The sequence below is a fragment of the Schistocerca cancellata genome, chromosome 9 (assembly GCF_023864275.1).
Source record: "Schistocerca cancellata isolate TAMUIC-IGC-003103 chromosome 9, iqSchCanc2.1, whole genome shotgun sequence".
NCBI classification, from domain to species: Eukaryota; Metazoa; Arthropoda; class Insecta; order Orthoptera; family Acrididae; genus Schistocerca; species Schistocerca cancellata.
Genome location: NC_064634.1, coordinates 23,247,091 through 23,272,971, shown reverse-complemented (window position 1 = coordinate 23,272,971; position 25,881 = coordinate 23,247,091). Strand labels below are relative to the sequence as shown.

Below are 25,881 nucleotides of genomic sequence, written 5' to 3'. Positions count from 1 at the left end.
GTGGGCAGTAGGGACCAAGTTGACTACTACTAGTGAACAATCCAGCTTTTATTGTGGGTGGTAGAGGTTTTAAAATAATTTTCATTAGATATTCATATAAAATTGTGACATGAAAGTATTTGGTATGTAATTACTGCTATAGGCATTGACTTGCTTTAATTCTGCTTTATAAATTTTGTAAACTTAAGTTCTTTCCCTACTTAATAAGTCACCGTTACTGTAGAATCGAAGGTGGTTAGAAAATTTCACTACTAGCAGAGATACAAAAATGGGTGGTAGATAAAAAAGGTTGACTACCTCTAGGCTAGATGAAGAGGCTCTTCATGACCAGCTTACTCAGCTCCTCTATCCATTCGTCCTGTATGATTTTAATGCACATAATTTGCTTTGGGGGCTCTACAACCAGCCGGCCCAGGGGTCAAGTGATTGAAAGTGTACTCTTGTCCTCGTGTGTATTTTAACGTGGGGTGGAGCACGCACTTTAGCAATGCAACAGGGTTGTTTACTGCTAACAGCCTCTCAGTATGCTCTCCAGCCCTCGCTCAATGGGAAGTTATTGATGACTTGGACCCCAGTGACTAATTCCCAATTGAATTCACCTGCCAGACCATGGGTCTGGGTCCAAAAGACATCCACCATATCCAATGCTTCAAAGGGCAGACTGCAGACTTTACAGCTAACTTGCTACCTTTGAACACCGTGACAGCATCATGGTGGATCATATTACCCAAATGATCTGCCACACCACTGAAGCATCCATTCCAAAGTCTTGAGGCCAGCTGAAAAGACAACTTGTCCTTTGGTGGAGTGACGAATTCTGCTCTGCAATCATGTCCTGGTGGGCAGCTCTGAATAGGTTCAGGTGCTGGCCAGCTTGGGAGAACTCGCATCCTTTCGGGAAGCAAGGACAGGATAAAGTCTTTCTCATAATTTGGAAATATTAACAGCAGGCTAGCTGTTGGTGCCTCTTTCAATTTCTTGAATATAGTTTGACAGCCAGCTGTCCACTGGAATTTTACAACCTTTTTTTTAAACATGAGTTAATGGTCTAGCAATTTCAGCAGACATTTTCAATATGAATTACATAGGCCTAAAATGATTGAATTGTTCTGCAGTTTGTGGTGCTAAGAACTCATGGAGAGCATGTATCAGTACTGCATCAGTCTTCATGCCATCTTGGCTAATCACGTAACCCAAATTGTTTACCTCTTCAGACACAAAGTGTCAACTTTCAATACTTAGTGTTAAGTGCACTAAACTCAACCTCTTAAATACTTCCTCCGGTTATTGTGCATGCTCCTCAAAATCTTTCAAAAACACAATGTTGTCTAAATAGACCATACATTGACGTTGTTTTAGTGTCCTTAACACTCCATCTAATAACAGATAGGAAACAAAGGATAATTATAATTTCAAATTCAAGAAAATACTCCTCAAACTGGAAAACAATTAGCTAAGGAATCCTGCAGGGTTCAATATTGGGTCCCTACATGTTCCTGTTCATAAATACTTCACAGAAACTTGAATATTGGTTCCCTCAAAATGGATTGAAAGTAAATGTAACTAAAACCAAAATGATGCAGTTTGGGATTAAATCGTTAGAACAAAGTGAAATAAAGGTAATTTCCAAAGATCAGGATATCACAGAAGCAAACCGTATTAAGTTCATAGGCCCAAGTCTTGATAAAAATTTAAATTGGAAGGTACAAGGAGACTGCTTAGGAAACAAATTTAACAGCCTAGTTCTTGCAGTGTATTAGGGCGAGTCAAATGAAAACCATAAATATTTTTAAAAAATATTATTTATTGTGCGGAAGTGGTACAAAGCTGTATACGTTTCAACATAATCTCCCCCACGCTCAATGCAAGTCCTCCAGCGCTTATAAAGTGCATAAATTCCTTTAGAGAAAAATTCTTTTGGTAGCCCATGCAACCACTCGTGCACCGTGTGGCGTACCTCTTCTTCAGAACGGAACTTCTTTCCTCCCATTGCGTCTTTGAGTGGTCCAAACATATGGAAATCACTTGGGCCAAGGTCTGGTGAGTATGGTGTATGAGGAAGACACTCAAAATGCAGGTCTGTGATTGTTGCAACTGTTGTAGGGGCAGTGTGGAGCCTTGCATTGTCATGTTGCAAAAGGACACCTGCTGACAGCAATCCACGTTGCTTTAATTTGATTGCAGGCCGCAGATGATTTTTTAGGAGATCTGTGTATGATGCACTGGTGACAGTGGTCCCTCTAGGCATGTAATGCTCCAAAATGACACCTTTTTCGTCCCAAAAGAGAGTCAGCATAACCTTCCCTGCTGATGGTTCTGTCCGAAACTCCTTTGGTTTTGGTGATGAGGAGTGGCACCATTCCTTGCTCGCTCTCTTCATTTCCAGTTGGTGGAAGTGAACCCAGGTTTCATCCCTAGTAACGATTCTTGCAAGGGAGCCATCACCTTCTCATTCAAAGTGCCGAAGAAGTTCTTCACAAGCATCAACACGTCGTTCTCTCATTTCAGGAGTCAGCTGCTGTGGCACCCATCTTGCAGACACTTTGTGAAAGGAGCACATCATGCACACTGTAGTGTCCTGACCCATGACTAATCTGTAAACATGCTGCAATGTCATTCAGTGTCACTCGGCAGTTTTCCTTCACTTCGGCTTCAACGGCTGCAATGTTCTGTGGAGCCACAACTCATTATGCCTGAACTGGACCAGGAGCATCTTCCGCTGAAGTCACACCATTTGTGAACTTCCTACTCCATTCGTAGACTTGCTGCTGTGACAAACACGCATCACCGTACTGAACCTTCATTTGTCGATGAATTTCAATAGGTTTCACACCTTTACTACACAAAAACTGAATAACAGAACGCTGTTCTTCCCTGGTGCAAGTCACAAGTGGGGTGGCCATCTTTATACTGATACTGCGTTGGTATGTGTGCATCTGCACTATGCTGCCACCTACAGGCCATTCTGCATGCTGTTTGTAGCACGTTTACCAACTTACAGGATAACGGTGCGAAATTTCAATTTGTTATTACAAATTTAAGGTTTTCATTTGACTCGCCCTCGTATTTTTTTCTCGGATGTCACAAGCATAGACATCAGAAATATAGTCTATCGCTCTTGCTTTGAGTGTTATTCGGTATGTTATAATCTTATGGGGAAATTTGGCAAATGTCACAAGACTCCTAATATTTAAAAAAATTAGAAACTTCTGTTGGCAAACAACAGGCAGGTATCCTGTCAACCTCTGTTAAAATATCTAAAAATACTCTCTCTTTCTTCCCTTCACATATATGAGTTATTGTTATTAGATAAAAATCAACATAAACTTAAAGCCTTCCGTTTCAGTCACGATTATAGCAGTCGCCACACAGAGAATTTTAAACTCCCAACACACCATTTAAAACTCTACACCCAAACACAAGAGTATACAGGATTAAAGGTTTACAATTAAAAAAAAAAGACTAATATATTTAATATGGCGTTAGGTTCTGTGAAAAGATTACTCTGTACCTGTCTGATGGAAAAGTATTACTATTCTATTGAAGAATACCTTGAAGACAGTTTTACAGTTTGAACACGGAAATTATATGTTTAATTTTGTATACTGGAAACTGTAGTATGTAATTGTGTAGCAATACCTCAGAAATGTGTATAAAATAACATCAAAATCCTGATGCCTCCAATACAGCAAATCAATAATGATTTGCAATTTTTTGTTATGAGACCTATAAATCTATAACCTTTGAAATGTTGCTGGTGCAATTTTAAGCCCAAATGGCATACACCAATATTGGTTGTGTCCCCTCGAACAGTAAATATGGTTTATGAGTGGTCTCCTGGAGCCACTCCCAACTGTTGCTACCCACTCTTGAAATCTCTTGTGGAGAAGTATTTACATTGACCTAGGTTGTCCAACATTTCTGTTATGTTTGATGTAGGAAATGCACTGCCATTGTTCTTGGATGCAGGTGTTGATAATTGTTACAAAACCTGTATTTCCTCCTCCCATCTAACGATTTATTTGACACAATGGCAATGTATGCTCCCCAGGGACTATCACACTCCACAGTAATACTGTCCTTCAACAGTTGATTGATGAATCCCTCCAGTATCGGTTGCAAGTGCCAAGATATTGTGTATGGCTTCTTGTAAACAGGAGGAATAACCCCATCAGGATTTTATGCTGTGTCATGGGTGTCATTTTGTAGTGGTCCACTTGGAATGAGCAAAATCGGTGAACTGTATTAACGGAGTTCCCATTGCTGTCCTGCTTTTCCCTTTTGAATGTTGTTCTTTTGAGTAATGCAGATGCATTGATGGTTTGCTTGTGGCAGAGGTCTCTGTTCAGCCTATCTAAATTGCTCTTGTCTAGGACATCCAAATTGGCAATCACGAATATTTCGGCAGATCCACTTTATCAGATCATAGTATGAAGGCGATGTCCAGCGCAGCTCTGGACAAAGCGTTAGGAGCTGAAGAGTTTCATGGACCACGACCTTACATCCCGGAAGGTTTACCACTTTATCAGAGCCAAAATTATCCACATTCACCATTTCTGTCTACTTCCTGCACTTGTGCTACACTTTTTCTTACAAAACAGCATGAAGTATCTAATTTGTCATTGTGTTCCAATGGATCTATGAGACACAACATATTGTTCCGGAGGTCAATACTGACACTCAATCAGAGTAAGTTTCCCTTACCTCTTGGTACTTATAATGCGAATAAAGCTTAAATGAATGTATACACAGTTTATTTAGTACCACCTTTATGACAGGTACCATTTGCAGGGGTCATTTCAAGTTGAAACAATAACCCACTGAGTTTAGTAGTGCACTACAAAAAATCAATTTTATGTGATGATCAGAAAATATATTCCTAGGATTGTGCAACACCTCTCACCCAACATGAGCCAATACTCCCATATGTTTCTGAAAATTCCTTGCTCCAATGTAGAAATTGAGCAGTATAACAAACTTAATGGCAATGGCTAAATCCTTTGAATTCTCCGTCTGTACCCTCCTTGACACATCAGATGGAAGCCCTCTTAAAGACGTATCTAGCACCATATGTTTATGTGCCTCCACATTCTGTGTCAACATACATTTGTGCATAGACTTTCATAGTTCTATCTACAAATGTTTCCACCAACTTGTTTCATTTCTGGGTCAGTCTGTTAAGTTTTTCCTTGAAGAATGTGCACTATTCTCAGCTTCCAGATTCTTAATAAATGATGACACTTTCTCAGGAGGAGGGGCCACTAGACTAGCTGCAGTGAGAGCAACAGAAGAAGCATGTGCATCAAATGAAGCTTTTTCCTGTACTGTCCCAGCTAGCTCACCATGTCAGCTTGCACTATTTGCAATGCCCACATGCATTTGTAACATGGCATTCTTTTCCGACAGTTCAGCCATCTGCTGCTTCAAAGTTTCAGCCGCTTCCAGTGTTGTCATTGCTTGTGTTTCTTGCATTTGTGGAACCTCTATTTACAGAAAATACAATATCCCTGAAGCACACACACATTAACAGGCCTAGGACAGCTATAATAAAAACATGGGCATAAGTACCTCACTGGCTGTAAATAGACTCTCTAAAATTTCCTCTAAACTGCGATAAATACACTAATCCCTTAGGTTTCACGAATTGTACGTTTATGTTCCTATGCACACCTCTTCTGTCTATTGTGGCCATATACAGGATGAAACAAGGTGGTCACAAAAATAAAAACACACTCACCAAAACCATACTGCTGAACTGCACATTGTGGCTGGAGACATGGTCCTTGACCCAGCTGCAGATACCAGTGACCACTTCTGACACCACTTCTTGAGGCCGATGTAGAAGGCCTCTGTGATGAGTGATGGAACCAGATTGGATGAGGTGTGGTGGTTGGTAGTACATCACCCTAGAAGGGGTAGCAGTGGCGTGCAGTGAGTGAGTGTCTGATAAACATCCAGCGTGTTGACATGAAACATTTGTTAACAGATTCATTAAATGTTCATCAGTTACAACTGTCTCGATGATACTTGGAGAAATCAGCACACCCAAAACGTAAGATTTACACAGCCCTCGAGGAGCCGCGGCTACGTGCAGACGGCCTGACAACTTTCAGTGTCGTGTGGCCAGGGATGACAATGGCTGTGATTCGGCAAGGACACTGATCGGAGCAGCAGGCAGCAGCTCCCAATGCAGACTAGAGACTGCCTGACAACACAGGATGGAGCATGCAGAGGTGCACAGAATAACAATGTGGATGAAGTGTGGCTGAGACAGCTCACATCAGCAGTAGTGCCTGCCCACATGAGCAGAGGCAGGCAGTGAGAAGTCTGTCTGCGTGAGCAGTGGCAGCTGAACAGCTGCGTTACCCCAGGTTTTCATGATAGACCTTCAGGGATGTAGGCCGGCAGCAGGTAATGTAGACCCACAGGTGGCCCATTGGTTGGATAGTGGTAAGTCCACAGCATTGGACTCAGTGTGAGCAGCAGGGTCGCAGCCAGCAGTGGCACAGTATGGAGGTGGAGACTGATTGATCCGTGTAGACATGTAGACTTGCAGTCCATCATGATCCCCACCTTGGAGGATGGTGACTGATAGACTGCAATACCTGTAACTAGAAGTGAGGATTATTGGTATTAACTTGACATATCCTTGTTTTGCTAAAGCATTGGTTTCTATCACGAAAGCCAGAAAAGGACTGTGGCTCAGATGTGAAGAAATCGGGTAACCTTGGCCACAGAGGCATCGCGCTTTTTTGCTGTGTCAACAATATCGTGACTATGGTCATTCTGCTGTGAATGATAACTGCTCGACACCTCCTGGCATTACAGTGAGCATCGACTATCTGAACCAATTGAGGGATGTGGGTGTTCAGCAAACCTGTTTGTTAGGATAACTGAACTGTGTATTTTAATTCACCAATAAAAACTTAGTATGTTTATAACGCGAATTCTGTACAGACGAATGGAAAAACTGGTAGAAGCCGACCTCGGGGAAGATCAGTTTGGATTCCGTAGAAATGTTGGAACACGTGAGGCAATACTGACCTTACGACTTATCTTAGAAGAAATATTAAGAAAAGGCAAACCTACGTTTCTAGCATTTGTAGACTTAGAGAAAGCTTTTGACAATGTTGACTGGAATACTCTCTTTCAAATTCTGAAGGTGGCAGGGGTAAAATACAGGGAGCGAAAGGCTATTTACAATTTGTACAGAAACCAGATGGCAGTTATAAGAGTCGAGGGGCATGAAAGGGAAGCAGTGGTTGGGAAAGGAGTGAGACAGGGTTGTAGCCTCTCCCCGATGTTATTCAATCTGTATATTGAGCAAGCAGTAAAGGAAACAAAAGAAAAATTCAGAGTAGGTATTAAAATTCATGGAGAAGAAATAAAAACTTTGAGGTTCGCTGATGACATTGTAATTCTGTCAGAGACAGCAAAGGACTTGGAAGAGCAGTTGAACGGAATGGACAGTGTCTTGAAAGGAGGATATAAGATGAACATCAACAAAAGCAAAACGAGGATAATGGAATGTAGTCAAATTAAGTCGGGTGATGCTGAGGGAATTAGATTAGGAAATGAGACACTTAAAGTAGTAAAGGAGTTTTGCTATTTAGGGAGTAAAATAACCGATGATGGTCGAAGTAGAGAGGATATAAAATGTAGACTGGCAATGGCAAGGAAAGCGTTTCTCAAGAAGAGGAATTTGTTAACATCGAGTATAGATTTAAGTGTCAGGAAGTCGTTTCTGAAAGTATTTATATGGAGTGTAGCCATGTATGGAAGTGAAACATGGACGATAACTAGTTTGGACAAGAAGAGAATAGAAGCTTTCGAAATGTGGTGCTACAGAAGAATGCTGAAGATAAGGTGGGTAGATCACGTAACTAATGAGGAGGTATTGAATAGGACTGGGGAGAAGAGAAGTTTGTGGCACAACTTGACTAGAAGAAGGGATCGGTTGGTAGGACATGTTTTGAGGCATCAAGGGATCACAAATTGAGCATTGGAGGGCAGTGTGGAGGGTAAAAATCGTAGAGGGCGACCAAGAGATGAATACACTAAGCAGATTCAGAAGGATGTAGGTTGCAGTAGATACTGGGAGATGAAGAAGCTTGCACAGGATAGAGTAGCATGGAGAGCTGCATCAAACCAGTCTCAGGACTGAAGACCACAACAACAAACAACAATGTTTATAATAATATGGACCTCTTTTATTTTTGCAAAGGCGTGTACAGTAGCAATGTACGTAGTACAGCCTAGTAAGCAAAAAATACGTGATCCATATGCATTTTGCATGTACAGTACATATGTAAAGAATTAATCTTTAAAAAGTTCTTAAGTTTGGTCTGTCTAAGCAAGACTACCTGCTTATGGGCAGCTAAGTCACTCGCTTTTTGAGGACAGGCCGCTTTCATCTTGAGCTTCATATGGTCACAAGGCAGTCTCTAAACAAATAAATGCTTCAGAAGCAGTTGGTATATATTCATCTTCATTTTCTGGACCACCAGTTGATGAGATGCTGGCAGCATCAGTTTTATCAGTAATGACATGATTTGGTGTCTGGAACTCTTTTTACAATACTCATGTTAACTGAGTTCTTTTAATATATTAAGCATTTCGGAAATTTCATTCTGTTCATCATTTTCAAGTAGATTTTGAGAACTTTCCCAATATACAAAATTTTGTTCTAGGCTATTTTCAAGTTCTGTTGCTTTATACTGTCCAGTGCTTCTCCGATCACATAGAATGCATCTTTCAAATCAATTTTTGTGTGATTTCTTTACAAACTTTCTTTTCACTTCTCTTCCCTTTCAAACAATAACTTATGTAACAGTTCTTCTCTGTGATACTGTTTGACAGTCTCAATAATGCCTTGATCCCTGTGTTGTAGTAAGAAGGTTACATCAAGTGGAAGAAACATTACTATTATGAAGTCATCCTTTCTGTTTAAGATATCACTTGATGGATGAATTTGTGCATGATTAAGAAGCAGTGACAATTTCTCCTTTTACTATTGTTTAACTGATGATTGTTTACAGAGGGTACAAAAACTTCCATAAACCATTCTGTGAAAGCCATACTATCAACCCAGACATTCTTTTGTGCAGTGTAACCAGTAGGCATTGCAGACATATTAATATGTTTGCAACAATGCGATTTCTTACTTTTACCAGTGATGAGCATAGGTGGTTGGTGGATACCATTAGCATTTTTACAACCTAAAGCAGTAATATGATACTTGCTTACTTTGGGACCATGTTCTGCTAATTCATGACATGAAGCAAGAGGTTTTCTTTGCAAAGCTTTCTAGTTGAGCTCAGTTTCATCAACCTTGTAAATGTTTTCTATAGCATTATCTTCTTCCTTCAGTATGTCCCTTAGTTTGATTTTAAAAGAATCACATCTGCTGAAGAATAGACAGACAATTTTTCTCCTTGTGTTTGAAGCTCATGAATGGCATGTCTTAACTTAGTGTTTCAACCAACCTGTGCTTGGTTTAAAATGTGATGGCTCTCCAAGATTTTTGTTAAATTGAATTACCCTTTACACAGAAGGGGACCAGAAATAGGTTTTCCTTGTGTTCTTTTTTGTGTAAATCACTTGTAAAAAGCATCATCTAAATCCATGTTTGGCACGTGTTTCATAGTTTTACGACTTGTCAACCCATCAATAGAATCGAGCTTAGATACAAAGTTTGTGACGCTTGTCTTTTGTTTTTTATGTTTGTAATTATCGACTTACCTACCCTGTACTCATTAGATAACTTGGTTGCAGATTCTCTTCACCCACTCTTTTATTAGTCTTGTTTTTATCTCTCATAGAAAGTACAATACATTTAGATGTTTTATATTGCAAGTTTACTTTACATGTCAAAGACCGTAGCTGGCGGTGGGCAGCATGCAGCGAATGGTGTTTCAGTTAAATGGTCATTTGGTTGACCGATGTTCGGGTAATCAGTGGTCTACTGTGCTTACCGTACCTGCGGTAGCCCCAGATTTTGCTTGGCCAATTTGAAATGACCCACTTCTGCATCCTCTTGTGTTAGCTGTGGAAGGTGTCTCAATTCCCAGTAAATTAATTGCAGTGTAGGTATATAGTATTTTCATGTTGCCATGTATGTTTCAGCTCTATGCAATACTCTGTGATCAACATACAAAATCAGTAATTTGACCGTTAATAGTGAATTAATCACTCAACACTACTTTTCTTTAGAATCTCTGGTCATGATCCATGATGAGACCTGTTGTGCATTTGTGATGGAATGCTTGAAATCTGTCACAGTTGAAAGTTCCTTCATCTCAAAGAAATTATTATTCGCTATAGGAAAGAAGTGGATGTGACCAATGATGAATATGAGGAACTACTAATCTACTCTGCATGCATATATCTTTAGCTCACAGACTGAATGCTGAAACAGATATCCACAAATAACTGAGGAATAAAACTTATCAACTTAAAAGATTAAATTTAACTGTGGATAGCAAAAAATTCGCACTGTTGTTTGAATGTTAGAGCAAAGTGATGTGAAAATTTTTGAATTCACTGACATAAGGAATCGGTAAGTGCATGGTACATCTTTAAAGACAGAGATAGATTTAAGGAGAGAAGGTAAAATTTACGCAAAAAAAAGCTGTTCTGTGAAGTGCCTTCTTCAGTTTTTTCTGTAACCATTACATTAAATAAGATATATTTTTAAAAAATAATAACCAGTGCTGTGAATGTGACAGAACTTTAATCCATATCTGTGTAATATTGATCAGACAGTTCAAAATGTGTCAACAAATGGAAAGCCCAGGTTGGAATATCTACAGTATTATAAAAAGGATATAGATTGCTACTCACCGTAAATATCACATGTTGAGTAGCAGACAGACATGACCAAGAGACTGTAATGCATTTGAGGTGCATGTCGTAAGAGGCGACTTTATGTGATGGTCCCCTGTAGGGTTTGACCTCTATTCTTCAAAATTTTCCCGAAGAGCGAGCCAATTGGGGAAAGGCACCTTACTTGGTGTATTGTGTCCGTCGTGCATTGAGATCTTTAGCCCACTTTATCGTCGTTGCATTTCAGTCCTGCTCATTCTCCATCTCTTGGGTGAGGACACCTTCCAGGGTGTGTTTTCCACCATGCACTATGCAGTGTCGCTTTCTGCGGCGACGATGACCGTGGACTTCTTTGCACCTGATATCCAGCACGGTAGGCAGTCTGTTGTGGTGGGGCCGCCATGTACCCTGTTGGTTGTAGCCCACTGACAAAACAGGGATCGCTCTGCTGGTGCCTGCGACATTAACTCCCCACGTATGCCAAGGGGTAGATGCCTATCCCCCTGGGCATCAGGACTCCCGGCAATGGCCATCCTGCCAGGTGGCCTTTGGTGTGGTTGGGCACCTGTGAGGAAGTGGGTGGCATCAGGGCAGATGACATGTGATGAAGTGTAGTCCATCATCTCTTGCTGGTGGTGAAACACCAGCAGTCTCTAAGTGTTCACGAGCTCAGTTCAACGCACAGAAGTATGACCCCACATCGGTCCCCTCCCTGGCAACACCATGGGAGGAACTTCAGGCTACGGATGGCAGTGGATCTTATTTGCCCCGGAACCTTGTGTGTTCAAGAGCTAATGGGGAATCTTTCATGATGATGAAGCCTCAGTTTTTTGTTGAGCATTTAGAGGACAAGTTGGGGGAAGTGGAGGGATTGTCCAAAATGAGATCTGAGTCAGTATCGATCAAAACAACATCCTCTGCCCAGTCACGGACGTTACTCGCCTGTGACAAGCTGGGGAATGTTTCTGTAACCATTGTGCCCCATAAGAGCTTAAATATGGTCCAGGGTATCATATTTCATAGGGACCTTCTTTTGCAGTCTGAAGATGAGCTGCGTGCCAATTTAGAGCGGCGAGGTGTACATTTCGTCCGGCGTGTCCGCTGGGGTCCGAGGGATAATCAGGTTGCCACTGGTGCCTTCATCTTGGTCTTCGAGGTGATCATTGCCAGAGAAGGTCAAGGTGATGGTCTACCGCTGCGATCTAAAGCCCTATATCCCTCCCCTGGTGCAGTGCTTTAAGTGCTGGAAGTTCGGCCATATGTCTCGTCCCACTGTACTTCCAGCATCACATGTCGAGATTGCGGACTCCCATCTCATCCCAATACTCCATGTGCCCCACCTTCTATCTGTGTCAACTGCGGAGACCACTGTTTGCCTTGCTCTCCAGACTACAGGATTCTCCAGAAAGAAAGGAAAATCATGGAGTACAAGACCCTGGATCGACTCACCTACACTGAGGCTAAGAGAAAATTTGAGCGCCTGCATCCTATACATATGATATTGTATTATGCCGCTGCTACAACAGTTCTGGCACCATCAGCTCTGCCAACCCCAGTCACCTCTCGGAGCTGGAAGACTACACCTGCCCCCTTGATGGTCGGTGGCATATCCCTCCCTGTTGCTCCCGCAACCCCCCCCTCCCCCCCCCACTCCAACCATTGGGGACATCCATCCCCAATTCTAAGCTGGACAAGCATAAGTCTTCTTCAGCTTCTCTTGCTAGGAAGGGGTCCGTGGGTCACTCCCTTGCCAGGTTTCTGCTAGGGGGGAAAGATGACACCCACTAGTGGCTGAAGAGCTCAAAAGCAGCTAGTCATAGGGCTTCATGCTCATCCTCAGTCCCGGAGACTGAGCCAGTGACGTCCTCCCAGCCAGGGAAACCCAAGGAGCAGCGGGAGAAATCCAAAAAGAAGACCCCTAAGACCAAGGAAATTGTGGTGGCACCCACACCACCGCTACCTGCAAGCTCTGCATCTGAGGATCTGCTCAGGATCTAGATCTCGAAAGACCCTCAGACACAATGGATATAGACTGCTCAGGCAAAAGGTCGGTGGCAGCAGGTGACCTTGAGGCGTAAACTGCCTCATTGAATATTTCATGCCTTCCCAGTCTCACGATGACGTCATCCTCTAATGGAATTGCAGCGGTTTTTTCCGCCACCTGGATGAGCTACGGCAACTGTTAAGCTTTACACCTGCTACCTGCATTGCCCTCCAGGAAACCTGGTTCCCAGCAATGAAGATCCCTGCCCTCTGCGGCTATAAGGAATATTACGGGAACCATAGTGACTGTAATCGGGTGTCAGGTGGAGTTTGCGTCTATGTCCTAAACTCAGTCTGTAGTGCCACTGTGCTCCTTCAAACCTCTCTTGAAGCTGTGGCTGTCAGAATAAGGACTATGTAGGAAATAACTGTCTGCAATGTATATCTTCCTCCAGATGGTGCAGTACCTCTGAATGTATTAGCTGCACTGATTGATCAACTCCCTAAACCTTTCCTACTTTTGGAAGATTTTAATGCCCATAACCCCTTTTGGGGTGGCACTGTGCTTCCTGGCTGAGGCAGAGATGTTGAAACTTTACTGTCTCAGTTCGACCTCTGCCTCTTAAATACTGGGGCTGCCACACATATCAGAGTGGCTCATGATAGTTACTCCTCCATTGACTTATTAATTTGAAGCCCAGGACTTCTTCCATCTATCCACTGGAGAGCACGTGACGACCTGTGTGGTACTGACTACTTCCTCATCTTCCTGTCACTGTCTCAGCGTCAGGGCCACAGACGCCTGCTCAGATGGGCTTCAAACAAGGCTCACTCGGAAACTTTCACCTCTGCTGTCACTGTTGAATTGATGTGATGGTTGAGCAGGTGACTACAACAATTGTTTCTGCGGCAGAAAATGCAATCCCTCACTCTTTAGGATGCCCCCGGCGTAAGGCAGCCCCTTGGTGGTCGCTGAAGCAATTAAGGAGCGTTGGCGAGTTCTACAGTGGCACCCTTCCCTGGAGCACCTCATAACCTTTAAACGGCGCCGTGCCCGCATTCGCCAACTTATCAAATGACGGAAGCAGGAGTGTTGGGGGAGAGACGTCTCGACCAATGGGTGCCATACGTCACCTTCCCAAGTCTGGGCAAAGATCAAACGTATTTTCAGGTACCAGACCCCAACAGGTGTTACCGGTGTTACCATAAATGGCATATTATCTACCGATGCAAATATGATTGCCGAGCAATTCGCTGAGCACTATGCTCGAGCCTCTGCTCTGGAGAATTACCCCCAGCCTTTCACATTCTCATACAGCGGATGGAAGGGAAAGTCCTCTCATTCACTACAAGCCACAGTAAACCCTATAACACCCCGTTTACAGAGTGGGAGCTCCTCTGTGCCCTGACACAGCTCCTGGGCCGGATTGGATCCACTGTCAGATGATTAAACATCTCTCGTCTGACTACAAGTGACATCTCCTAGTCATCTTCAGCCAGATCTGGTGTGATGGCGAGAGAGCACAATCATTCCAGTGCTCAAATATGGTAAAAACCTGCTTGATGCGGATAGCTATTGGTCCATCAGTCTCACCAACCTTCTTTGTAACCCGATAGAACGTATGGTGTGTCGGCGGTTGGGCTGGGTCCTGGAATCACATGGACTACTGGCTACATGTCAGGGCGGTTTCCAGCAGAGTCGCTCTACCACTGATAATATTGTGTCCCTCTAGTCTGCCATCCAAACAGCCTTTTCTGGATGCCAACACCTGATTGCCATCTTTTTTGATTTATGAAAAGCTTACGACACGACCTGGCAACATCATATCCTTGCTACATTTATGAGTGGGGTCTCAGAGGCCCACTCCCTATTTTTATCCAAAATTTCCTGTCACTCCGTACTTCCCGTCGTCCAATCTCTTCTGTCTGAAGTGGAGTCCTTCCCTTTACCACCTCTACTTGCGGCTCATTCACGTACACCTCCATGGTGTACGCCTCGGCCGCAGCTTCGTCTGGACCTTTTGCATGGCCCTAAGGACTCTGTTAACCCCTCCACTCTCTGTCGTCACTTCCTCACGATTCTTGACTTGCTCCAGTGCTCTGATGTGGTTAACACCAATGGCTCAATGGCTGATGGTCACATAGGCTTTGCGTATGTTCATGGAGGACATATTGAACAGCACTCCTTGCCAGATAGTTGCAGTGTTTTCACTGCAGAGCTGGCGGACATATCTTGTACTCCTGAGCACATCTGCTCATGCCCTGTCCTGTCATTTCTCCTGTGTACTGACTCATTGAACAGCCTACAAGCTATTGACCAGTGCTACCCTTGCCATCCTCTGGTAGCGTCCATCCAGGAGTCCATCTATGCCCTGGAATGGTCTCATCATTCAGTGGTGTTTGTGTGGACCCTAGGACACGTTGGAATCCCAGGCAACGAACTTGCCGACAGGCTGGCCAAACAGGAGACGCAGAAACCGCTTCTGGAGATGGGCATCTCCGAAGCTGACCTGCGTTCTGTTTTACGCCGCAGGGTTTTCGGGCTTTGGGAGATGGAACGGCATAACAGTACGCACAACAAGCTACATGTCATTAAGGAGATGACGAATTTGTGGAAGTCTTCAATGCGGTCCCCTCGCAGGGAATCAGTTGTCCTCTGCCACCTCCACATTGGCCATACGTAGCTAACGCATGGTTACCTACTCCGTTGCGAGGTCCCACCTCTGTGTTGCTGTGGCTCCCAAATGACAGTCGTCCACCTGTTGCTGGACTGCACACTTTTAGCCGCTCTTCGGCGGACTTTTAACTTTGCCAGTTCCCTACCGTCGGTGTTGGGCGACAATGCATCAGCAGCAGCTTTAGTTTCATGTTTTATGTGAGAGTGGGTTTTATACTTCTATGTCGGTTTAAGCACATGTCCTTTGTCCCTCTGTATCTCCACCCTAGTGCTTTTAGGGTGGAATTTTTAATGTGTTGCAGAGCGGCTGGCTTTTCTTTTTTATTCTAGTGGTCAGCCAGCCACTGTAATCTGCTTTCTTGTTTTACTCTCTTCTGTTTCTATCATCTCTCTGTTGTTTTCTTGCCCTGTTTTGTTCCTTTTAGTGTTCATTGCCTTTCCTTCATTCTTGTGGTTTTTCCTTTCTTTCCATTTTGTGTTATATGTCTCGTCCATTTTATTCTCACATTTGTGGCATTGTTTTATTAGGAACAAGGGTCCGATGACCTCGTAGTTTGGTCCCTGCCCCCTCTTTTAAACCAACCAACCATTTGGGCTTTCGGCCAGAGCCTTCTTCGGAAAGGAAAATGTACACACATTTATATAAGCAAGCCCACCTTATGCACACATGATCACTATTGCTGGCCACAATGCAATTGTGCATCAGACAGAGTGGGATGGGGATGGGGTAGGGGTAGCAGGGTATGGATGTGGGGTGAGGAGTCAGTGCTGCCTGTCAGAGCATGCAGGAACTAGATGGAATAGGATAAGTCTGTGACAGGACTGGAATAGGAAGTGCTGTGTGAGTGGATTGTGTAGGTCTTGCACTTAGGTCTTCCATGGGGATCTGGTGTCTGTGGCAAGGGGTTGGGATTTGGGAGTGGCATAGTGATGGACTAAGATGTTGTGGTGGTTAGCTGGTCAGCTGGTCAACAGAACACCACTTTAGGAGGGGTAGGAAGGATATTGGGTAGATTGTCTCTCATTTTAGGGCATAATGATAGATAATGAAAGCCCTAACGAAGGATGTGATTCAGTTGTTCCAGTCCAGGGTGGTACTGTACTGGGTGATGAAACGGGGGGGGGGGGGGGGGGGTGCTCCTGTGTAGTTGTTCGTGGAGGGTGGTGGGAGGATTAGGGGTGTGTGGGGAGAAGGCATGGGAAATTTATTTGCGGATTAGGTCTGAGGGAAGGCCTTTGTGAGACCTTCAGCATACTGGGCAAGAGAATTCATGTCAGTGCAGTTTTATTCTGGCCGGAGATAGCGGTCATGTGTGCGTGGGGTGTGCTTGCTAGTTTGAAAGTGTGTGTGTTTCCTTTCTGAAGAATGCTTTGGTGGAAAGCTCAAATGTGTAACAGTATTTTCATCATGTCATCCTGTAACTTACCATGTCATGTTTACGATGAGTATTAATCTGTCCTTATTATAATAGTATTTATATTCCAATCCAGACTTCCCGTTGTTTGATTTTGCCTTTCAGCTTTTCTTCCATCCCCCAACCCAGTGATGTTTTCATTTGTTACTGCTTTCTAAAGCAGTGGTGGGCAAATGTGCTAACATGGGTGTGGCCACTCGTATGCGCCCGCACAACCTGCACGCAGGCACTGTCAGCCAGCAGTTCCCCCTCCACTTCTCAGCTAATATCGCTCGTTACCAGCACCTGTGCGACAAGACGTGTCTGCTCCAAACTTAACAATTCCCAGTAATATTACGTGTGCTAAGTTAGTAGATGTTTAATAAAAAGGAAGCATTTGTTTTTTGCTTATTACTTTACATTGGTGTTGTATTTGTGACCAGGATATTATGTCTGTGAGAGTGATACTTTCTTTTCGTTGTGTTGATGCCTGAAATCTCCTGACCCAGTTTTCCACTAAACAGAATGACAGAATTGTGAAATTTGTAATGTATTGTACTGCTTGTACCTTCTGTCAACCTATGCAGTGTATTACTCTGTGGCGCTACTGTGTTCATTAATGGCATTACAAAGTGTAACCGAATGAGGTGGCGCAGTGGTTAGCACACTGGACTCACATTCAGGAGGAAAACGGTTCAAACTCGTGTCTGGACATCCTGATTTAGGTTTTCTGTGATTTCCTGCAGGCAAATCCTTGGATGGTTCCTGTGAAAGAGCATGGCCGACTTCCTTCTCCATCCTTCAATCAGGTTCCGTCCTTATCATCCCCATGACTTCCCACACACTCACCTTCTCCATGCTCCTTGAAATCCACAAACCTAACAATCCTGAACATCACATTGTAGCTGGTTATTGTGCTCCCACTCAAAGAATTTCAGCCCTCATTGACCAACACCTCCATCCAGTTGCTCCAAATCTAGCCTTACACATCAATGATATCTACTACTTCCTTCATTGACTCTCCTCCATCCCCACGTCTTTACCTCCTGGGTTCCTACTCATCACTGTTGACTCCACTTCCCTATACATCAGCATACCTCATGCCCAAGGTCTTGCTGCTATTGAACTCTCTCTCTCTCCCAATGTCTTTCAGACTCCAAACCCACTACCTCATTTCTCATACACCTAATTAACTACATCCTAACACACAACTACTTCGCTTTTAAAGGAAAAGTACACAAACAAACCCTCTAGTGACAACCTATTAATGGGTCATTTACAGGAAACCTTCCTAGCCTCCTCAAACCCCTAACCCCTTGCCTGGTTCAGGTTCATTCATTATCTTCACTCAGGGCCAAGACACCATATTTTCATTCCTTCACAGCCTCAACACCTTACCATCCCCATTACCTGATCCTCAAATGAGCATCTTCCTGGATGTTGGTTTCATTTCCTCTGATGGCACCATCCACACATCTGTCCACATTAAACCCACCAGCCAGCAGCAGTGCCAGCACTTTGACAACTGCCGTCCCTTGCACACCAAAAAATCCTTCCCATATGGTCTGGCCACTTGGTGCAGTGATAAGAACTCCCTTGCCTAGTATGCTGAAGGTCTCACAATGGCCTTCACAGACCTAGTCTGCAAACAGATTCTGCGTGCCATACCCCACACAGCCTCAATTCTTCCACCACACTAAGAACCAGCTACAAAGAGCACCCCCTTGAATATGTACCATCATGCACTGAAATGAGGGACATCCTGTCCAAGGTCCTACTCATCATTCCTAAAGTGGTCTTCCATCACCCACACCCAACTTCCACAACGTCCTATTCCATCCCTGTGCCACTCTCATTATCAATTGCTTGCCCACAGGAATCATATTCCTGTGGAAGACCCAGTTGCAATACTTGCCCAGTCCAACCACACAGCACTTTCTATTCCATTCCTCTCTGACTTATCCCACCCCATCAGAGCCCAGGCCACGTATGAAAGTAGCCATGTCATTACCTGGAATCATTGCACAGCTTTTTATGTTGGTATGACTAACAACAACCCACACCCAACAGTTTCTACCCACTCCCCTGTGTTGCACTCCAGATCACGTGATCTGGGATTGCATCTAGCAGCCTTGTCCTGCTACCATCTAGTCACTGTATGCTCTGCCAGGCAGTGCAGTCTCCTCTTGCACCCCCTCCCCTTCACCCCCACACACCTTATTATCTGTCCCATTTTTCCACCCCACTCTGGGTTGCTGCTTTCCATACAGTGCACAGTTGCTTTCTGGTTGGATTTAGCAATAATGTGTACATGATGTATGCTTGCTTTTGTGTGTGTGTGTGTGTGTGTGTGTGTGTGTGTGTGTGTGTTTCCATTTCTGAAGAAGGCTTTTGGCTGAAAGTTCAAAGCTGTAAGCCTTTCATCATGCCTGTCTGCAACTCAATGTGTCATTTTATGGTGAATGGCAATCTATCGTTTTCATAAAACTGTTAATTTGAAAGGTATATTTTATATGTTCCTTACTTGCAAATTATACTAATTGTAAATGCTGATCCTGTAAGTCATCAGAGCTTGACATAAGGTCTGACTCAGAGTTTAAAGTGGTTACAATGATGTACTTTAAGATGGGTTCAGTATTATTGGTGCATAGTAGTTAGTTAAAATTACCTCATCACTGTGTGATGAGTAATTACAAGGACCAGCTTGCATGTCAGTCCTTCATTCAGATATTTTTTTTCAGATACAGATTAATTGTGATACTGTATTTATTAAATTATATTGCAGGAGGCAGTTTGATAATGTGAAAAGAGTGTTTAAAACAGTTGAGGAGATGCCTGGACCACTTGTACGAAACATTCAGAAACATTTCTTACTTCATGAGGAAACAGCAAAGTAAGTGCATTCTACAGATATAATGGTGCATTATGACTATGGTTGTTGTTATTTGTGGTGGTGGCAATGTTTCAGTTTCTGTTGTTGGTATTCGATCCACTTTGGAGACCAGAATGAAGTTTCCTGAACAAACATTTATATTAAAGACATGCCTCAGCAGATTTTGTGCAAAATACTGTACTGAATCACTGATGTAATGTTGAAAATTGAATATGAAAAGTTCATTTTATTTTTGTAATTGTGTGTAAATAAAATAGAACCACTGAAGTGTTTGATGTTGTGCATTACAATGTGTGATATGTGAGATACAGGGTTACTGTAGAATGTTTTTTTTGCACTAATATGGGGGGGGGGGGGGGACTAAAGAGTTACAGTTAACATAATTGCGTATTATTAACACACACAAAACAATTTTCGAAAACTATTTGCGCTTTGAATAAGGTATTCTGTGTGTATACTTGTTAAGCTCCCATGTGAGTTGAAAAGATATCTCAAATATCCACATCTACACTTCACAATAACTTTACAGAGAGTAATACACTGCCCCTTATTTCCGTGTCCATGTTTGCTTCTCCCCTTCCTATTGGAGTTGTGAGTAGCGTGCAGGAAGAGCAATTGTTATTAAAATGCTGTGTGAGCTTAAAACTCTGATTTTACTTTCATACTTTTTATCCAAATTATGTAGGAGATATCAATACATTGGACTCTTCTAAGAATGTATGATCTTGGAATTTCAACAATAATTCTCTGTTAGTGTTTCCCATTGGAATTTGATGAGCATCTGTGTGACACTTTTGTGCTTACCAAACTAAACAATGATGAAATGCCCCATTCTTCTTCGGATCTTTCATAAGCTGTCTCCTTTATGAGTGGACCACTCTTCCTAAGGATTCTACCAACAAATTATAGTGTGGCATCTGCCTGCCCTATCATTAGTTTTATGCAATCATTCAATTTTAAATCACTGTATGCGTACTAAGAGATATTTTATGGGTGTGGCTGTTCCCAATAACTTCACTGCCTGTTGATGTGCAGTACATTAAATTTGTTTATGTTGAAGGTCAGCAATCTATGCAATGATTGTCAGTTCTCTACAGGCCATTCTGAATTTCTCTACAGCATCATAGCATCATGATTCCTCCGTACAACCCACCATCATCTGTGAACAGCATCGTGGGACTTTTGATGTTATCCACTAGGTCGTTTATAATCCTGTTAATAGTAATGGTCCTTTAACCCCTCTGGAGGTGGACATGAAGCAACTTTTACTCCTGACGGTTTCTTTCAGTTAAGAATGACATACAGTGCTCTATTTGCCAGGACCTCTTCAACCAAACCACAGAACTGTTTTGATATTCCCCACACTTGTATTTTTTTGTTATTGAAGCAACAGTGCAGATCTGTATTGTATGTGTCCTAGAAATCAATACACATAGCATCAATCAGGACTCCAGTATCTAGTGCTTCTAGTTCTGGGTCTTTGGGGTGAACATAGCAAATTGGTTTTCACACGATTGTTGTTTGCGGAACCCATGTTGATTCCTACAGAAGAGATTTTCAACTTTCGGAAACTGGAACGCATGAACTGCATTCCAAAATTCTACAAGAGACTGACGTCAGTGATGTAGGCTCATAGTTGATTGGGCTTTTTTGACAACCTCTCTTGTAAAAGGGAAATGACCTGCACTTATTTGTAATTGTTCAGAATGTGTCATTCCTTCTCCAACCTTCGATGGACTGCTGGTAGAAAAGGAACACATTCTTTAGCATACTCTGTGTGCGATCACATAGGTATCCCGTCAGGTCTAATCACTTTTACTATGTTAATCAATTTCAGTCGATTTTATATCCTACAGTCACTTATTTTATTACCGGTCAATTTGGTTTGGGATGATTGGAAGGAGAAATGGTAGTGTGATCTTCCTCACTGGAACGATTTTGGAAAATACAATTTAGTGTATGGCCAGTGAATGATTAGGTAGATGGCTTTGATGCATTTACTGACTTGGTGCAAGGACCAAAACTATTATGATTTTTTCCCTTAGATACATTAGAGGACGTCACAAAAAAACACTAATCAAGTTTGTTGACAGGTTCCTTACCCTGAGAAAAGAAAAAAAATTCTAGTAGACATCTAAAATGCAAACATTAAGAGTTATGAGCACTTGTTCTTCTTTATACTATGAAATACATCTCTCTACTCTAAGCCCATTGCTTTCCATATTTAGTGAGGAAGTGGTGTGGACAAAAGCAAGAAAACAATGCCCAGTAGACATGGAATCTAAAATGCATACCTTAAGAGCAATGAGCACTACTTGTTTCACATTAGTGAAGATGACCAAGTGCCCATAGCTCTTACAGTATGCATTTTAAACTCCATGTTTACTGGGCTGTTTTTCTCTTCTCCCAAAATATGGAAAGCCAAGTCCTTCAAGTAGAAGAGATCTGTTTGACATTATCATAGCCCTTAAGGTATGCAGTTTAGAGCCTATGTTTACTAGACATTTTTTTCTTGTTCTGTCCCTAAAGCTTGTCGGTGCTTTTTTGGACACCCTGTACATAAGGGGCAATCGAATGAAAATGAGACAGATGGCAAAAAAGTAAGTAAATGTTTATTATTTCACAAGCAATCACCATAGTCTCACACTGGGTTGCTGTGGGGGGGGGGGGGGGGGGGGGGACCAGACAGCGAGGTCATTAGTCTCATCGGAGTAGGGGAGGATGGGGAAGGAAGTCGGCCATGCCCTTTCAAAGGAACCATCCTGGCATTTGCCTGGAGCGATTTAGGTAAATCACGGAAAACCTAAATCAGGATGGCCGGATGAGGGATTGAACCTCCCGAATGCGAGTCCAGTGTGCTAACCACTGCGCCACCTCGCTCGGTGAGACAAGATGGTCAGTGCCTTCATGCAAAAACGTTTGTGGTTGCCTATGGAAACATGATTTAGCCAGGCATGTACCTCTTCATCCAAAGCAAATTGACGGCCCCAAATATCTTCTTTTCAGGGGTCCAAAAATATGGAAATTGCTTGGGGACAGGACAGGACTGTAAGGAGGATGTGTAACAGCTTCCCAATGAAATTTCTGCAGTGTACTTTAAACAATCTTGGGAATATGTGGGCCCATATTTAATTGTTTTTGGATCATAACTTATGTTTCACGAATGTATGGTGCAGTGACATTGTATCAAAAATGTGTCGTTCTTGGTACAAATTGTTATAATTAAATGTGTGTGTTCATGATGTCATTGATTAATGCCTTCAAAGGATCACATAAATTAAGAACCGAAAGTGCTGAAGTGTATGGTAGTCTAGTGGATAGAGATGCGGATTTACAATTTGAAGCTGGTTTGATGTAGAGATGGTTCGCACCCTCCTTTCCCCAAATTTAATTATTCACCTGTGCATGTTCGAAAAGATGCTGAGAAGGTTTTTATTGCTATAATAGAACTGCTATAATAAACTGCTCACAAGAATTAGTGGAACATGACTTTGAGTGTGTCATATTCCACTGAGCAATAATTGAATGTTGGTTATGTTACCAAATTTATACCTTTGTATTTTACAACTTAAATATGAAATGAAACATCATTACATCCTCAATAGTTCCCACAAAAAGAACTGAAATGTCTGACAGGTGTGAAAGACAAGTGGAAACCATTGTTCATCCCGTCATCCTGGGAGGTTTTCATTGTACTTTGAGAGCACCAATAATGTGTCTGCCTTCTGTGAACATTCATCACTGCCTGATACCTATGTAGCATGCTCCGTCTAAGTCTGTGGATGTCACCCTGTGGTATCAATAACTATTCTTCATTGGGAGCCCATGAGATTTCTTGGAGAGTCTGTGGTGGAACAGGGAAACTATGAACATGGCCATCAAATGTGTCCCACATATGCATGAGGGGGTTTAGGTTGGAACTCATCACCAGCCATTCCATTACTTCAATGTCCAGGCTTCACAAGACATCACTGCTGATGCCTGCCACACAGACAACACCACCACGTGGTCCAACAGGATCTACTTGCAGTACTACCTGATGGTAAGGTAGCCAAAGGTAATGACAAGATCTGTATGGCTGTCAGCACTGAAGTTTCCCCACAGCATCACAGAATCTTGAAAATGTCAATTTCATGGTCAACATTTGGCAGGTACCACTCTCTACGGGTCTTGGCACATTAACATGACCCTCACCTTATGTCAGAGAATATCTGGACTCCTCTGTGAATGACATGTTTCACCGGTGAAGAAGTTGCCGGTTCACATGGATGCAGCAGAACTTAAGGTGAGCTGCAAGACATTGTGTCAAGTAGGATACTCAAACAGGATGTCTGGGTCGTAAGAGTCCTTTCTCATAAGCTGTTCGTGACAGTCTGATCAGACACAGTGGCTCTTCTAGGAGCCTCTTGCAGTGTTCTGGTGGTGTCCCATCTTGTGTACTGACCTGTCTCCCTGTGGTGCGTCCACAGCCTATGCATGACACATGGAGAGGCACTGGCAACTGCAGCAACATGGCTGAAAATTGACTCTTTTTCGGATCAGACTGACTGTCCTTGCAACTTGTACTGCATTAAGATGTCACATTGCATGCGCTTGGTTGAATACAATGCGCACAAATGACAACTGCCTTCTATGTACCTCACTAAAAAACTCTGCGACACTGGTACTTACTTCCATTTGAGGGATTACCTAACATGGTAATGCACAACACAGCCAATAGGTGGTGAAAGATTTTAATTATTGCCTACATTGAAAGTGAAGATCTCAAGCCAGGCAGTAAGACCACAGGTACACCTTGTTTCAAAATAGATTTAATACATGGGACGTTGACAAACATGTTCCCAGAATTCTTTTGAAAAGTGCATTAGATGTTACAAACATATAAGAGCCCCCCCCCCCCCTCTCTCTCTCTCAAGTGAATTTGTTTGATTGTGTAAACATGACAGTGTCTAGGGACCAAGGAATTGCAAGATAGCTTTCTACTTTGATGCCTGACTGATCGAAGCTATGTGTGTACTTATTCTTCAAAAAATCACAGTCACAACACAAGACCTGTGATATAATGGAAATGACACTGTTTCATCATGCAAGCTCATAAATGCCACAGATTGAACACACTTTTGTATTCCAGGTAGGTAGGTACTAGGAATGATACATTGGTTGCAGCTACAGTATTAACAGTATTTTCTCATAGAATTTTGGAGCACATGTACAAAGAAATTCACATTATTGAACAGTTAAGAACAAACTGAATTCTCGTGCAACACTCCGAAGATATGATTAAACCCCAGGAATGTGCAACAGTTATAATTACACTGAACTTGTACACAATAAGCTGTCGCTCAGAGGGTGAAGTCCATGGAGCATCAACAGGAAAGACTGGTGATGGCTTTGGAACTTCCACGTCCTCTTCACTCAGCCATCTGAGCCTGAATAGTTGTGCTGTGGCAGGCTGCAAAGCAGACCACGCTTGGACCATTTCTTTGGCATCCTATTGTGGTCAGTTGTTCAGGATGACTGCTTGCACAGAACAACTTGGTTGTTTCTCATGCGTAACAGGGTAGTTTGGTGTCCCTGTAGGGCGATGATGTTGACAGAGGTAGTGAGGAGTCCTGTGGACTAGCCCATAACCTGAGTGATAGTTACGGTGAGTGTATTCTGTCTCAGAAGCTGTAGAACTACTGTGACTTCCTTTGACGACTGTGTGTTGTGACGTCATCTTCTGTCTCTTGTAACTGTTGGTCAGCTGATACTGTAGTTTCCATATTGCTCACTGACATGTTTGCGGGACCCAGCTGGGTTTTAATAGTTGTAATGAGACCACAGAAGGCTTCCCATGTAGCAGGAACTTAAATGTATGATCTTCTCATTTGCAGGCTGGATGCGGTGTTGTATAAGGAAGTTGAGAGATGCAAGACACACAAAAGAATTTGTGTAATGCTGTGCAGATCGTGTCATTCCTGAATATAATGTATTTATGGTCTGCCAATGTATTGAAGACATGTTCAGCAATGTGGTGCAGAGGCAGGGTACATATAAGTGGGATATGCTATTTAACTCATTGGCCAAAACAGGTAGCTCTCAATCAGCAGCAATTGGTAACACTGCAG

The 25,881-nt window shown here is 42.8% G+C and overlaps 1 protein-coding gene across 1 annotated transcript in view; it reads left to right on the top strand.

The window, feature by feature from the left end:
• The window catches only part of LOC126100333 (acidic fibroblast growth factor intracellular-binding protein), a 100,743-nt gene that overhangs the window by 17,174 nt on the left and 57,688 nt on the right, over nt 1-25,881 (top strand). The window contains exon 5 of the mRNA XM_049910945.1: nt 19,664-19,771. Coding sequence (XP_049766902.1) covers nt 19,664-19,771 — 108 coding nt within the window. The remainder of the gene's footprint in view (nt 1-19,663; nt 19,772-25,881) is intronic.